Source organism: Xenopus laevis, chromosome 8S, assembly GCF_017654675.1.
Source record: "Xenopus laevis strain J_2021 chromosome 8S, Xenopus_laevis_v10.1, whole genome shotgun sequence".
Lineage (NCBI taxonomy): Eukaryota > Metazoa > Chordata > Amphibia > Anura > Pipidae > Xenopus > Xenopus laevis.
The window spans coordinates 2354175-2368718 of NC_054386.1; the positions used below are offsets into that span (position 1 = coordinate 2354175).

Below are 14544 nucleotides of genomic sequence, written 5' to 3' on the forward strand. Positions count from 1 at the left end.
TTCACAAATTTTTCACCATTTTGCGAATTTCGCAGGAAATTTGTGGATTTTTTGGCAAAACACCCCAAATTCGCCCATCACTATTGATGATATATTAAAAATGCTGGGATCCAGATCAAACCAAATTTGTGATTTATTTTTTATAAAATCTGAATTTTAAAAAAAATCACAAATTTTTCAGAATTTATTAAACCCCGAGGTTGCAAAAGTCCGTATCTGAAAATCCGGGATCTCAGATCTGTCGAGGTTGCATATAAGTCATTTTGAGAAGTCCCAATGATTTTTTGGGTTTCGGACAATACCCCGAAGTTTTCGGGAAAATTTAATAATAAATAAGCGTAAAAATGCTGGGATCTGTTGTCCAGCAACATGTAGTGAGTCCAGCTAAAGAAACGGATTTAAATGAAGGCAAACAGAAACCATGTGTTAAAGGGACAAGTGTAGGGTTTTTGGGGGGGGGGGCTTACATTGCCTTATTAGGTTATTCAACAAGTAAAAAAGAAAGGGAGCCAGATTTGCAAATAGTTTTATATCAATTATGTTTTAAATATTCTAGAATTTTAAGAGAGAAGAACAGAATTTTGTGATTCAGAATGAGATCAACAATCTGGCATTTTTAACTGGGAACAACAAGAACAAGATGTCAAAGGTGAGTTTCCTTGAACACCATTATAATCTTCTAAATAGTGAAGATCCAGAAGAAGATATTACAACGTCAAGATTTTGTGTGTTTCCCCTTGACTAATCACCTCATATATAGTAACTAAAGGTAACTATATAGTAAATATGGTGTGTAAGGAAAAAGAGGTCAAATGTAAATTCACCTAACATGAACATACAGACAGCTCTATAATATGATGTGGTTAAATAAGAAAACATCTGCATATACTGTAGATGTGTAATATTTCCTAGGTTATTTATTTCCAGAGTGATATCGTTGAATAGATGGTTAGCTTCCTACATCTCAAACACTTTAAAGCTCTATTGACATCATTGTGATCACATCAGATCACATTCAGACTCTATGAACAGAAAAGTCTGTTCAAATTGAATTTTAATGAACCTCTTTTTCTCTTTGGAGACCATAAAAGCATATATTATGTCAAGCAAATACTGGGAAAACCCTGGAAATGAGCTCACTGTCACATGGTCCCGCGTGGGTTCCTCGTAGCTCACAGCATATTGTCAATGACCTGTATCATACTGAGAACCTTTTTGACTTCTTGAGATGACCAATCTTCATTTCATCGTATACTTCCTTTACTGTCCTTGAGACTTACTTTCTATGTACAGCCTTGTGGTTATAGGAGATATGTCTTGCCTTGTTTCTACAAATATCAGCCCCGGGATCAAGGATCAAACTCCACAGCCCTGTATAGTATCGTAAATTCTTTTTTTTTACTGTTTGTGGATTTGAAAGTCTTCTTCCATCCAGGTTGCTCTTGTACTCGTCTAATACTCATCATAAACATCTTTTTTACTTCACCTTGCGACACCTAACCTGTTCTAAGTAACTTTTTAACATAGCAAAATACTGGAATGTAGGGGGTGTTCCTTGTCTGGACTTCCCCTCAAGCTCTGCAGGAATCTCATCGTTTTATTTTAGGATAATTTCTGTGCCAGGGAAGTAAACTTTAATGGCACCCAATTACCAAAGTGTTCAAGAAAAAGTTGAAGGTGGTTGCTAAATATCAAGTCAAGACAGAGGCTACTATAGAACCATATGCAGTTGATAATGTCTGCTAGATTTCTGTGAAGACTGAAGAGAATTAAGGATTACCAATTGTATTATGCTTTCTTCAGGGGAAAGTAGGAACTGGGAGGATTTACCAAACTGTCCCCACATCTTACATTTTGGGGGTAATTTATCAAGCTCCGAATATCTGAACCTCGTATAATTAGTCGTTTTCAGAGCTAAAAAAGGACTACGAATTTTTAGAGATTTATTAAAGTCCGACAGTCTAAAAAATCCGAATCCGAAACCCCCGTATCTAAAAGCTCTCGAGGTCCTGTATAAGTCAGTGGGAAGGTCCCATTGTCTGCTCTGATGTCCATACCGATATCCGATGATTTCGGGAAAAAAATGCAGAAAAAATTGTAGTTTTTGTGGAAAACTCAGAAAAATTCTGAGTTTTCGGGGAAAGCTCAGAAGTTTTCGGAATTTTGCCCAACCCAATTTTTTCAGGTTTTTTTTTTTCATAAATAAGGTCCATTCGGGAATTTGGAGTTGCTCGGAGTTAGAAATAGTAAAATAAATTCGGACCTTGATAAATAACTTCCTTTATGTCTGCTGATGACCTTCCACTTTCTGAAAACAGCAAGGAAGATGTGATGTTTGTGCAGAGGAGGCTAAAACTCCCATTACAATATTTGTCACTTCTTTCAGTGGGTCTAAGAACTTGACTTCAAAATACCCCCCTCCACTTCTGCTATTTAAAAATCAGTCACTTTGCTGTAATGGCCCAAATTTCAAGGTTTGATTGCAATTCTGGAGGCCTGTCTGTTAAAAAGTAGTGCATGGAATTGCCCTAGTCATTTGCTAGCACTTACATCAAGTCTAATTGGTTCTGCTTTTGCTGGAAACTAAGCTTGGAGTTTAGAGCTGACATTGAAAAAACACGATTCTAAGTAACTGAAACACATTCCCAGAAGGGCAAAGAAAACAAACCTGTAATTCATTTTTTTTAAGTCAAGAATCTTTTTTTTCTTTGGCAAAATGATATCTTTTTATGCCCTGTGTTGGAACTTAGGGCAGAACAAATTTAGAGACAAAAAGACTGGATACAATTGCTGAAATTATCAAGACTTGCATTTCATTCAGAAAATCACACATTTAAGAAATGAACTTATTTGTATGAGCATTCCCAGCATCGATGATGACAATCGTTTTGGAAGCCATAGGCCTTCGATCTATGCTCTCGTTAATGTAAAAGTCTCACAAGAAGATGGTCCCGTATTGAGGAATTGGAATGAAGAAATATTTTATATTTCCTTTTATTTTGTTCTTCAAGGGACCTTAAACACAACCATTGATATTTCTATGCTTAATATTTGTATTTTGTTTGAATAAAACAGTTTCTTCCGCCTGGGATCTGAAGTCTGCCTTTTCCTAGCAACCTTCACCTTCATTTCCCAAGCCAGCCTGTATTCTTGAACACTTTGAAACTTGCAACTAATTTAATCTTGTAAAAAGCCATTCTCAGCAAGTGTCCTACATCCAGGACAAACCTTTGCATTTTAACAATATTAAAAGGACGACATTTGACTCCATACAATTACATGGTTCTTAGTGACAAATATTAGAGAAGTGTAGCTTGAATTTTTCTTCTTAAAGGGCATGTAAAGGCAAAAAAATAAAATCCCATTTTTAATTTCTTTAATGAAAAAGAGACCTATCTCCAATATACTTAAATTAAAAAATGTGTACAGTTTTTATAAGAAACCTGACTGTATGCAGTGAAATTCTCCCTTCATTTACTGCTGTGGATAGGAATTGTCAGACGGTCCCTAACTGCTCTGCATTGAAACAATCATACTTATGAACAGCAGGGGGAGCCCCCGCCTTACTTTCCAGCCATGCAGAACTCAAGCAGCTTTGTTTATGACGATCCCTAAGCAGCCCAGATCACACTGAGCATGTGCACAGTCTTGGTCTTGGAAAGATGTATAACAAAGTTACAAGATGGCGACCCTCTGTAGCCAAGTTTGAAAGCATAAATCATTTGTTTGATTAGGCTTGTGGTGCAGTAAGTTCATGTTTATGTTTAGTATACAAAATACAGTATTTCTAGCCTTATTCTATTTTAAACTTTACATGCCCTTTAAGTAACATGTAGCAAGTATTATAATTAACACATTTATTTAAAGTGGACGTAAAGACACAAAAATAAAATCCCATTTTTACTTTCTTTAATGAAAAATAAACCAATCTCCAATATACTTTAATTTTAAACATTTGTATCATTTTATAAAAAACCTGATTAGGGAATCTAATGGTTTAGACACCCAAGTAGAGAGTATACATGCGGACATTTATAAAAACTTTGTGAGCTTACATTTATCAAATGTTAATGAAATAGTATGCATTTACACAAATTAAAAACAACGTTCCTTCTTGTTTTATTTGCCAACAGAGACTTGGAAGATACAAAGGATTAGGGTATTAATAAATGAAGAGAGTAAAATGTATAGATTATTTAAAAATTGTGTCATTTGGAGCTCTTTGTAAAATTAGAACTTTAGATAAATTAAATGTGGTTTTAAAATAAATTCCATCACACAGAAAGCACCAAGAGCCACTTAACTTAGCTCTTCCACGCCTTACCTATGTTTTAGAATTAGGGGCACATTTACTAAGCTCGAGTGAATGATTAGAATAAAAAATACTTTGAATTTCGAAGTTTTTTTTTTTGGCTACTTTGACCATAGAATTGGCTACTTTGACCTTCGACTGCGACTTTGAATCGAACGATTCGAACTAAAAATCGTTCGACCATTCGATAGTCTAAGTACTGTCTCTTTAAAAAAAAACTTTGACCACCTACTTCGCCACCTAAAACCTACCGAGGTACAATATTAGCCTTTGGGAAAGGTCCCCGTAGGCTTTCCTAGCAATTTGGGATTGAAGGAAAATCGTTCGATCGATGAATTAAAATCCTTCGATCATTCGATCTAACGAATTGCAGTAAAATTTGGGTAACTTTGAGGTTCGAATATCGAGGGTTAATTAACCCTCGATATTCGACCAATAGTAAATGTGCCCCTAAAAGTTTGGGGAAAGTACTTGAGGTGTAACTATTAACATTTCTCATATTAAACATATGAAGGTAACATAATTTTTTTTCATGGGGTGCCAAAGAATAAACAATTCGATTCCAGATAGTCCCATAGAGCCAGAATCAATGAGGTTTTTTTCTCCTCAAATTGAATCTCGCCCCTAAGTTTTCAGTTGATAAACCATATCAATAATGTTTTCTCATGGTACTGAATCTGGCCTATTATGTGAAGATTATCTGAACATGTGTTGTTCTTTATTTTGGTCTCTGTCGCTGAGTATTTTCGCTGAATATTGCTGTTGTCTTGACTTGTAAAGCACCTCAGATAAAGATGTAATTCATTATTCCATCTGTTTTACTTACTTGTCTCCTGCATTTCTCTTTCATACAGCCCATACAAATAAAGGTACATCATGCATGACCTCTATGTAACAGCCTGGCTCCATCCATTCCTCTGTCCCACAGTTCTAGCAGTGGCGTCACCAAGGACACACATACAACATCACTTGCTGCCCTGGTTATTACTAAATCATGGAGGATCTTGCAGTTAATGGTGTTGTTTATTTTAAACTGAAAGTGTTCTATGTTGTAGAAAGCAGAACAAATAGACAACGGCAACTTTTTAAATACTTAATTTATACTTCATAATATAACCTAGCAACAACCTGAATTAGGCGATTGCCCTAAAAGTAAATTAAGCAATAAAAGTAAGAAAACGTTACATCTGATTTTTGATTGCTAGCTCAGTGGCCCTAACAACCAACCAACAACCAAGAATTTCTAGCTGCAGGTTAGAAAGAGTATTGAACAAGTAAATTGGCAGTAATAAAGAGAGATTAGTTACAAATGTATGGGAATGGCTAAAATTCAACCCCCAGCTCATGCCCTTACATTTTTCATGTATATATTCTCTCTCTCTCTCTCTCTCTCTCTCTCTCTCTCTCCTCTCTCTCTCTCTCTCTCTCTCTCTCTCTCTCTCTCTCTCCCCCTCCCTTCCTCCCTCCCTCCGTATTGTGCCCCCTTATGAACTTCTCCATATTATTTTGTTCCAACACTTTGCATCCATGTCTTCATCCAAATTAGGATCCGGGTTCGGCTGGGCAGAAGGATTTGGCCAAATCTGAATCCTGCTGAAAAAGACCGAATCCTGGATTCGGTGCATCCCTACTAATGATAATATACAGTATATAATAGGTTTGGGAGGAAATAAGCATAATCTGTTCAAGACAGATTGGAGAATATATAAGGGGGAAATCCATGTCAACTTATAATAAATGTTCAATTAACAATTCATTTAATAAATGATAAAGCAATTATTATAAAAGATAATACAAAAATAAATATAGATAAACATTTATAATATTACAACTCTATGCATGTACAGTATTATCTAGCGTGAGGGCAGTATTTTTTAATGTTGAGGTTCTCAAGTGTCATATTTTTACCCTGAGCCCATAATGGCGTTTCTATATATGACCTTTAAAGTTGATAGCACAGGTATGGGATCCGTTATCTGTAAACCTGTTATTCAGAAAGCTCCAAATCACGGGAAGGCATCTCCCATAAAATTTATTTTAATCAAATAATTAAAATTGTTCCTTTGTCCTTTGATCCAGGCAAAGATATAATAAATCCTTTTTGAAGGCAAAACCAGCCTATTGTTTTTTTTACATGATTAAATAATTTTCTAGTTAAATTTAAGGTATGGAGATCCAATTATGTAAAGATCTTTAATCCAGAAAAGCCCTAGTCCTGAGCATTCTGGATACCAGGTCCCATACCTGTATATAAAACTAGTTACTGAATTAATGTAGGTTGTAAAGCAACAGTTATGCATAAAATTCACACCTTCTGTGAGATCCCCCTGACTGTATGATGACTTTGTGTCTCTCTATAATTAGGCACACAAACAGATCCTTACAATCAGGCATACTAATATCCATAAACACACACACACACACATGAATACACACTTTTACACACACAAAAATACATAAATAGAAAGATCCACTAACAAAAGACAAACTAACTGGAGCCCTGGATGTTTTGGCTGCCCAAGAAGACATCCAAGTCATTCACATACCACCAAACATCTCTAGTTCCTTCATAAATAAACACCCTTGTGACGCCACTGATGTTTTACGTAGTATATGTCTTCAGTATGGGTAGAGTTAATGTCTCATCCAGTTTTAGTGCGTCTATAAATAATTGTTGTAGAACGTTGTTAAAGGAACACTTGAAAGCAAAGCTTTGATGTCCAGCAAGCTAATGTATCCACTATCCTTATTCTGCTGGTAGGGATGGGCGAATTTTATCGCCTTGTTTCGCTGCAAAAATGACGCCCATAGACTTGTATGGTGTCGTGCGTCAAAAAAAAAAAAAAGACGTGCGTCATAGACTTTAATGGGCGTTGGCGACATTTCGCCGACGGCGAATTTTTGCCAAAACGAAACGGGTCAAATTCGCCAATTCCTATGGGTTTGAGTTTGTATTAAATATATTACCCTTCCAAAAAAAAACAATTCTATGCAATTACATTTTTGTAATCATTCCTTATATAGCAACTGACAAAGTTATTGACACAATATAATTATTAATATCAAGGGCAAATAATAAATTACACTGCAGCTGCCCTGCCAAAACTCATTTTATGGGTCATATCTGCTCCAGATGCATGTGTGGGATTGTCTATAATAAGGTTACTCAGATAAACAAGGATCTTGGTATCATGGAGGCTTTAACATACAGTAAACCCTAATCTGATATTGTACTACACAATGGTTTAAATGACTGTGTTTGAAGAGTAGACATGTCGTAAGCAATACAATGCCGCCATTCCTCAAACCACCTCATACATTCTATAATTACCACATGCCTTCCTCGTTGGTTAAAATAGATTGGCACTGGGGTTTTTATGCTACAAAATTACATTACACTAAGGGGGTTATTTTCTAAATTTGATGTACGATGGGTTTCGTGCAATACCCCTGAATTTTTGGGCAAAAATCAGAGTTTTCGGGTGAAAAATCCGAAAAAATCTTGAAAATCTGATTTTTTCCCGCAAAGCAAATGTTAGGCACCCCAAGTGATTTTATTGACTTACCTGAAACCCCGGGCCGGTGCTCCTATCAGCAGAAAACTGCACCGGCCCAGGGTTATACCAGTGAGCACCACAAAGGGATTGTTTTCCTGCTTCTTCTGTCTTCTTCTGTCTTCAAATTTCCCGGGGCAGATGCATGCTCTGTAGAAATAGATAGCAACTTTTTTTTTCTCGCTCTACTGCACATGTGCAGTCGCGAGAAGAAGGAGGAAGACGGAAGAAGATCTCTCTTTGGTGCCGGTGCAGTTTTTCTGGCCTGGGGTTTCAGGTAAGTTGATACAATCACTTGGGGGTGCCTAACATTTGGCTCCCCCAAGTGCAGGATGACTTTCCTTCTCCTTTAAATGGAAGTCACCCCAGACTTTTCCCAGAAACCAAAAACTGCATTTTAGCTATAATGTCTTAAGCCATCCTTGTAAGGCCTGATTCCCTCTCCTTGTAAAGGCCTTCCTAACATTATTTCCCTTTTGTCACATTTCTTTTCATAAAGAAGTATGTCATTGGGAAGTTGTCATTTTTCTTTATGAAAAGAGTTCTTAATGACAGATTAATCAAAATCCAAATTGTGTCCTCTCACTCAAAAATAAAACTCTCTTCTCTTGAAAACTGATTTTTTTTTTCTCCTTGTTTCTTCTCACCAGTTTTCCAGGAGCTCAAACCTGCTAAGATCCATTCAGATGAATGGGAATATCATGGTTTGAATGGAAATCTTTCTATTGCTCCCCTTATTAAAGAATTCTTAATTTGCTTTAACATTAAAGCCAGTTTGGCCCAGACCTTAGAATTGAGTTCTTTCATGCTTTAGAGAACTTAAGCGTCAAATTACAAATTCCAATAAATGAAAATAACATGGAAACACTGCTACAATTACACTTGAAATTTGGCAAGTACATTTTTTAAAAAAACTATAATAATTCAGAAAGGAAAGTCTAAATCAGTGGGATGCCAAATTCCCAGTAATTCTAACCCCTTCCCAGTTCCCCCAGGCTGGTGCTCTTGTTAGCAGAAAACTGCACCATTCCAGACAACATAGCCATCCTCTTCCTTCATCTTCTTTCTTTGTGTGGGTTCGTAAGTCTAGTGGAGAGAAAAGCCAAATCCTGGGCATTGATGAAAGAAGAAGTGGAAGAAGAGGACCACTACTTGGTGCTCACTGAGAAGAACCTTAGGCCAGTGCGATTTTCTGTTAACAAGAGCACTGGTCCAGGTTAAAGTGATTACAACCACTTTGGGGATTGCCTAACATTTTTCACCACCAGTGATTTAAATTGCCCTTCTCTTTAATCCAAAGATTTACTTAATTGCTTAGCTAACAATGTTGCAAACCTCTAGATAACTGCTTTGTGAGGCCATTTAGATATAATGCAGTAAACACCTTTCATTTTGTCGAATAAAAGCTGAGGATGTTTTTTGATGCTTTAAATGTCACAGTATGAAAGTTAATATTCCATAAATGCTTGTGTAACTCAGAGCTTTGACTTTGACTTAAAGCATTAGTCCCTCTGTCTGTGTTTTAATTGCTGAAGTTATTTGCCTGTAAGTTTTGTTGTGGTCTTCCACTGCATCCATCTGATTGCATTTTTTATTGCTATGATTCCCTAAGGAGAAAGCTTCCTACTTTCTCCAAAAAATAAGGTTTTAATATGTAAGATGGTTCTTTCCTCCAAAATGTGTGCCTGTCTGCTTATTGTGTGAATAAAACACAGTGGGACATTGAGGCTAAATAGTATTGCTGTAAGTAGATTTTTTTATTTTGTGCTTTTTGGGATTCAAGAGGGACTTCTGCTTTTAAGCCTTGGGTCTTTTTATTTATTTGTTGATTTTTATTTTCAATTTTTGGACGTCTTGTTTCATGAGTACTTTTGAATTGTAATATGTTTCATCATATGTCAACATTGTGGTTTCAATCAAGTCTTTAGTGTTCATTATGTATAGTCTGTTGTGTATTACAAGTGGTCATTGTGGGCTGTTTATTTTCTTTTTGTGCCCTGGAAGTTTGAAATTGGTAAACTTGTTTTATGAACGTTTAAGCAATTTTTTAAAACTGTTATTAGGCCTACCATGTAAGGCACAAGTTTCTCTAGACAGAAACAAAAAAATGTAAAGGTGCAGTGATGCAAAGGGGACATCAGTTTATTTATAGAGGTTGTAGTGTTTGAAGCGTAACATCAATATACTGTGCTTTCCTCCTTATCAGTGTAGAACCACTTAATTATTTCCGAACCCAATTCTATGGAAGGGTTTGGGATGTGTCTGCATTGACAGGAAACATATTACAGCAAAATATGGTAAGTAAAAACTGCTGAGAATGAAAAGACAAAAGGATGAGACCATTTGTTTTACTGTATCAGGTTCATGGGTATATTTATCAAAAAGTGTAGTTAGAGATCGCCACAGTCCTGTAGAGTGAAGTTCCGCCACTCTCCATTTATTTCTATGGAATTTTTAAAAGAATATTTATCAATGGGTGAAAGTGAAAGTTCATGGTTTGATAAATACGCCTTTCAAAATCCCATAATGAATGGAGAGTGGCGGAATTTCACTCTAGAGGACTGTGGCAATCTCTAACTTCACTTTTTTGATAAATATACCCCTAAGTATCAGGTTAAGTATCAGTCTGTCTTTCTTTTTTTCCTTGTTTTTTTCTACTTTTTGATATAATTAAGAAACTGTATTAATTACTATGTGCTACAAGTACGTGGAATTACGTATATTTCACATTAGGGTTGACGTCAGAACCGTATCACTTTTTACCTATTTAAGTGAACAGTGTTAGCATGCCGAGGGTTGCAGAAAATTGACATCAAAAATACTTATAAGTCTCTCAGCAGACCCTAACTATTCCATGATGCTGTCACTTTTCTAGTCTGGAGGACAAGACCAGGAAAGGAAAAGAATAAAGAGACGTGGGGACCTTTACTCTATTCAGACATCTTTGATTGTGGCAGCCTTAAAGAAGATGCTCCCCATTGGTCAGAACATGTGTACCCCTGGAGACCAGGAGCTGATATCATTGGCTAAGAGCAGATACAACCTTGTAAGTGTACAGAAGATAGAAGCAATTATATGATTGTAATATGAATAGAATGTGCAATGTGTGTCAACATCTGCAATATTAGAGATATTTTCTAATGCCTTTGTAAAAAAAATGTATTAAAGAGGACCTGTCACCTAGATATAAAAAAGTTGTATAATTAAAGTCCTTTTCATATTTAACACAAAACCCACATTTTTTTTTTTTTTACTAAAATATCCATACCTATTATAAACACATTTGAAAATCTGATAAAATGGGATTTGAAATGATTTCTTAGGGTGACAGGTCCCATTTAATGAACATTACAACAGCATGGCTATTTGTTCAGAGGCTGGTCTTAAATGACAAGTTGAAGTTATGCAATTTCTTATTCTAAGATCCTTTCTATGTCTTTGTTATTTACAGAGACATAAGGAACAATATCCTCAAAAAACAAAAGACCATTGTGTATAATTTAGACATTTCTAAATACAATGAACACTTAGACCATACATTCAACTTACTGTGGCCCTTAAACCTTCATAATAGTTCTTGTTCAGTTTTATGGTCTCTCTGGTTGGTTTTACAAACGTTCTCTTTTATGTGCTTCAGTGTAGTGCAGGGATTTTGGGCAGCAAATGTAAATTTAATTGTGCAGTAACAGAAATATATCGATGACGTACAAACTTAGTCTGCTGCTTTGTACAATAGACATCTCAAAAGCGACGTCAATAAAAATAAGTGGAAAATGTTATTTCTAATGATGCTATATTTAGAAATGAAATTACTTGTACAGTCTGTCTAGTCGTGATGAAAAATAAATACCAATAACATTATTTATATAGAGAGATACAGATGATGAAGTAAAAGAACATCTACGCAATAACCTTCACCTTCAGGAAAAGGTAAGTCCTTTAAAGTTATGTGTCTCCACTGAGTAGGTTGTGCACTGGAAGTTTTTGTTGTTTCATTACACTGCACCCAGTCCCAACGCTGCTTAGATACGTTACTGGTAGTGATGGGCGAATTTGTCCCATTTTTCTTCACTGAAAAATTAGTGAATTTCCGGTGAAATTCTCAAAATGGTGAAAATTTGCGAAACTAATTGAAGTCAACGAAGTCAATTATTCGATGCCTGTTACAATTTTAAACATGAACCTATTTTGTCCAAATGCAAGTGATGTAACTTTGAATTTTAATAAATAAGCGTATGTGCTGCGAATTAACATCTGACAGCATTGTGCAAAGTGTGGTGGAGCGTTCCGAGGCAAAAATTCACCCTTTAGTAAATTTGCCCCATAGTTCCGAAGGTAGCATTTGCCCAAGCAAACCTCTCTACATTTGGCTAGGATTGAAGTAAAATGCAATTGTAGATATCTATAGGGTCCATGTAGAAGCAATATGCAGCAAGAAGCCTGATCAGTCCATGAGACAGCAATTTGTAAAATGTTACTACAAAAATATTTAGAACATGGGTGGAATAAGACTGTGACCACATAGTTCACACAAGAAAAAAACTAGAACCTCTCTGCAGGGGAGAAAAGTCCCTTTACTAGACAGATATTAAGTATATATAACATTATATAAATATACAATCTAATCTTTATTTTTCTTGCAACCATATAATGTTATACTGCATATGCTTTGAGATCATTTTTGAAAATGTTTAGCAGGCATGTCAAGATGGCTCTCCATCAATTGACTCTGCGTGACTTAAAGCACTAGATGAATTGGACAGCAAAGTTTTCTAGGTCATGTCTTATTACGCTGATTAATTGCAAGGGTCCATTTGACTTCACACTAGAGGTGATTTGATTTTTCATTGACATGATTCTGTATTTGCTGGTGACTACAACCGGTTCTGCAGAGTATAAATAGTATAAATGTCTATTTGACACTGGATCCAGTTAATATGCAGTTCCTTGTGCATGATTTTCCAATTATCCTTGATTACCATAATTTAAAACTAATTGTTCTTCATGAATTTGAAGCCTAAAAGGATCTCAGATTTGCCAAGCCTCTACCTGTCCTTCACATGTTCTGTCATTGGTCTCTGCATTATAGTCTGAAGATCCAGCAGTGAAGTGGCAACTTAACCTCTACAAGGATATCAGGATAAGCGATGAGCAGTCAGATTCTGAGAAGATAGTGGAACGTGTTCAGAAAATATCTGCAGCAATATTCCATCTTGAGCAGGTAGGAAATGTCCTCCTGAAACCATGGATAGGTTTCCGTCTATTGATAGCTTCCAAAATGTTGCAAATCTGAAGAATTAGGGGTATACGTATATACTCAACCATAAGCCAAGTTTTTCAGCCCCCAAAATATGCTGAAAAACTCTACCTCGGCTTATACTCGGGTCAAGTGCAAAAACGGTCGCCTGCATCTAAGAATAGTCGCCGGCGTCCAAGAATAGTCTCCAAGAATATTCGCCGGCGTCCAAGAATGGTCGCCGGCATCCAAAAACGAGACGCTGGCACCTCCAATGGGAGCAGAAACCCTCAATTTTTTGATTGAAACTTACCAGAAGCTGCTGCATTTCTCACCCTAGGCTTATACTCGAGTCAATAAGCTTTCCCAGTTTTTGGAGGTAAAATTAGGTACCTCGGCTTATTCTCGGGACGGCTTATACTCGAGTATATACGGTAGTTTGTTTTACATGTAATTCAGGTGATTTTCTTTTAAATTTTGAAGGTCAGTCTCCTGAATGTGTTACGTTTAGAGATCTTAACCAAGTTTCTGATGTTGCAGGTGGAGCTGCCTTTGAGATCTAAAAAGGCAGTTTGGCACAAACTCTTGTCGAAGCAGAGGAAAAGAGCTGTGGTGGCCTGCTTTCGTATGGTACCCTTGTACAACCTTCCAAGGTTAGACTTAGAGTGGTTATTGCTGCAAAATAACCAGACATGCAGCATTATGCTAATATGCTGCTTTGTGTTGGGAATGCATTTTGTCATGCTTGGAAAATGGAATTTGCCTTAAGCTATTGGTGTTAAAAATGGTATTCAAGGAGGGTGATTCAACAGGCAAAGTTTTATCATCTAATGAATAAACAGGCTCTCTATCCATAGCATTTTTCCTACTTGGTCATTGCGACTACTCTTATAAACAAAGGTAAAGACTGAGAAGTCTACAGTCTGCAGTGATACAACATGCAGGGAAGTCTTAATAAAGCCTCTTTATTTTAATGAAATGGTTAAGCATAGTGAATAATTGTGAGTGATTCATGAATAGACATTATATTTGCCCAAACATTAACCAAATTATTTTGATTTTGTCCATACCAGAAGCTTGGAGGTTACAGTAGGAAAAGGCAACGGTGCATTAAATGGCAGCGTTTCCAGTTTGCTAATAATCTATATATGCATGAGTGTATACATGTGACCATGCATAAATATATGTATGCATCATGTATACCGACTCTTTGATCCATGCATAAATAAAGTGTTGTTGCACATGCATAAATAAAATATATATTTGCACTATATAGTTTCATAAGATAGGCATGGTTACTTAGGCTCAGTGTGTCATAGAAAATCACTTGCACAGCAGTACTGTTAGGGGGGTTATTTACTAAATTCCGAATGCAAACATCACGGGAAATTTGTGATTTTGTTTTTTATAAAATCGGACTTTTAAAAAAAATCACAAATTGT

At 36.2% G+C, this 14544-nt stretch overlaps 1 protein-coding gene across 4 annotated transcripts in view; it reads left to right on the top strand.

Annotated features, from left to right (window-relative positions):
* The window catches only part of ryr3.S (ryanodine receptor 3 S homeolog), a 254374-nt gene that overhangs the window by 169812 nt on the left and 70018 nt on the right, over positions 1–14544 (top strand). For all 4 annotated transcript variants that reach the window (XM_041574388.1, XM_041574389.1, XM_041574390.1 and 1 more), the window contains exons 69-73: positions 557–649; positions 10742–10912; positions 11737–11796; positions 12956–13087; positions 13643–13755. In XM_041574388.1, the coding sequence (XP_041430322.1) occupies positions 557–649; positions 10742–10912; positions 11737–11796; positions 12956–13087; positions 13643–13755 (569 nt within the window). The remainder of the gene's footprint in view (positions 1–556; positions 650–10741; positions 10913–11736; positions 11797–12955; positions 13088–13642; positions 13756–14544) is intronic.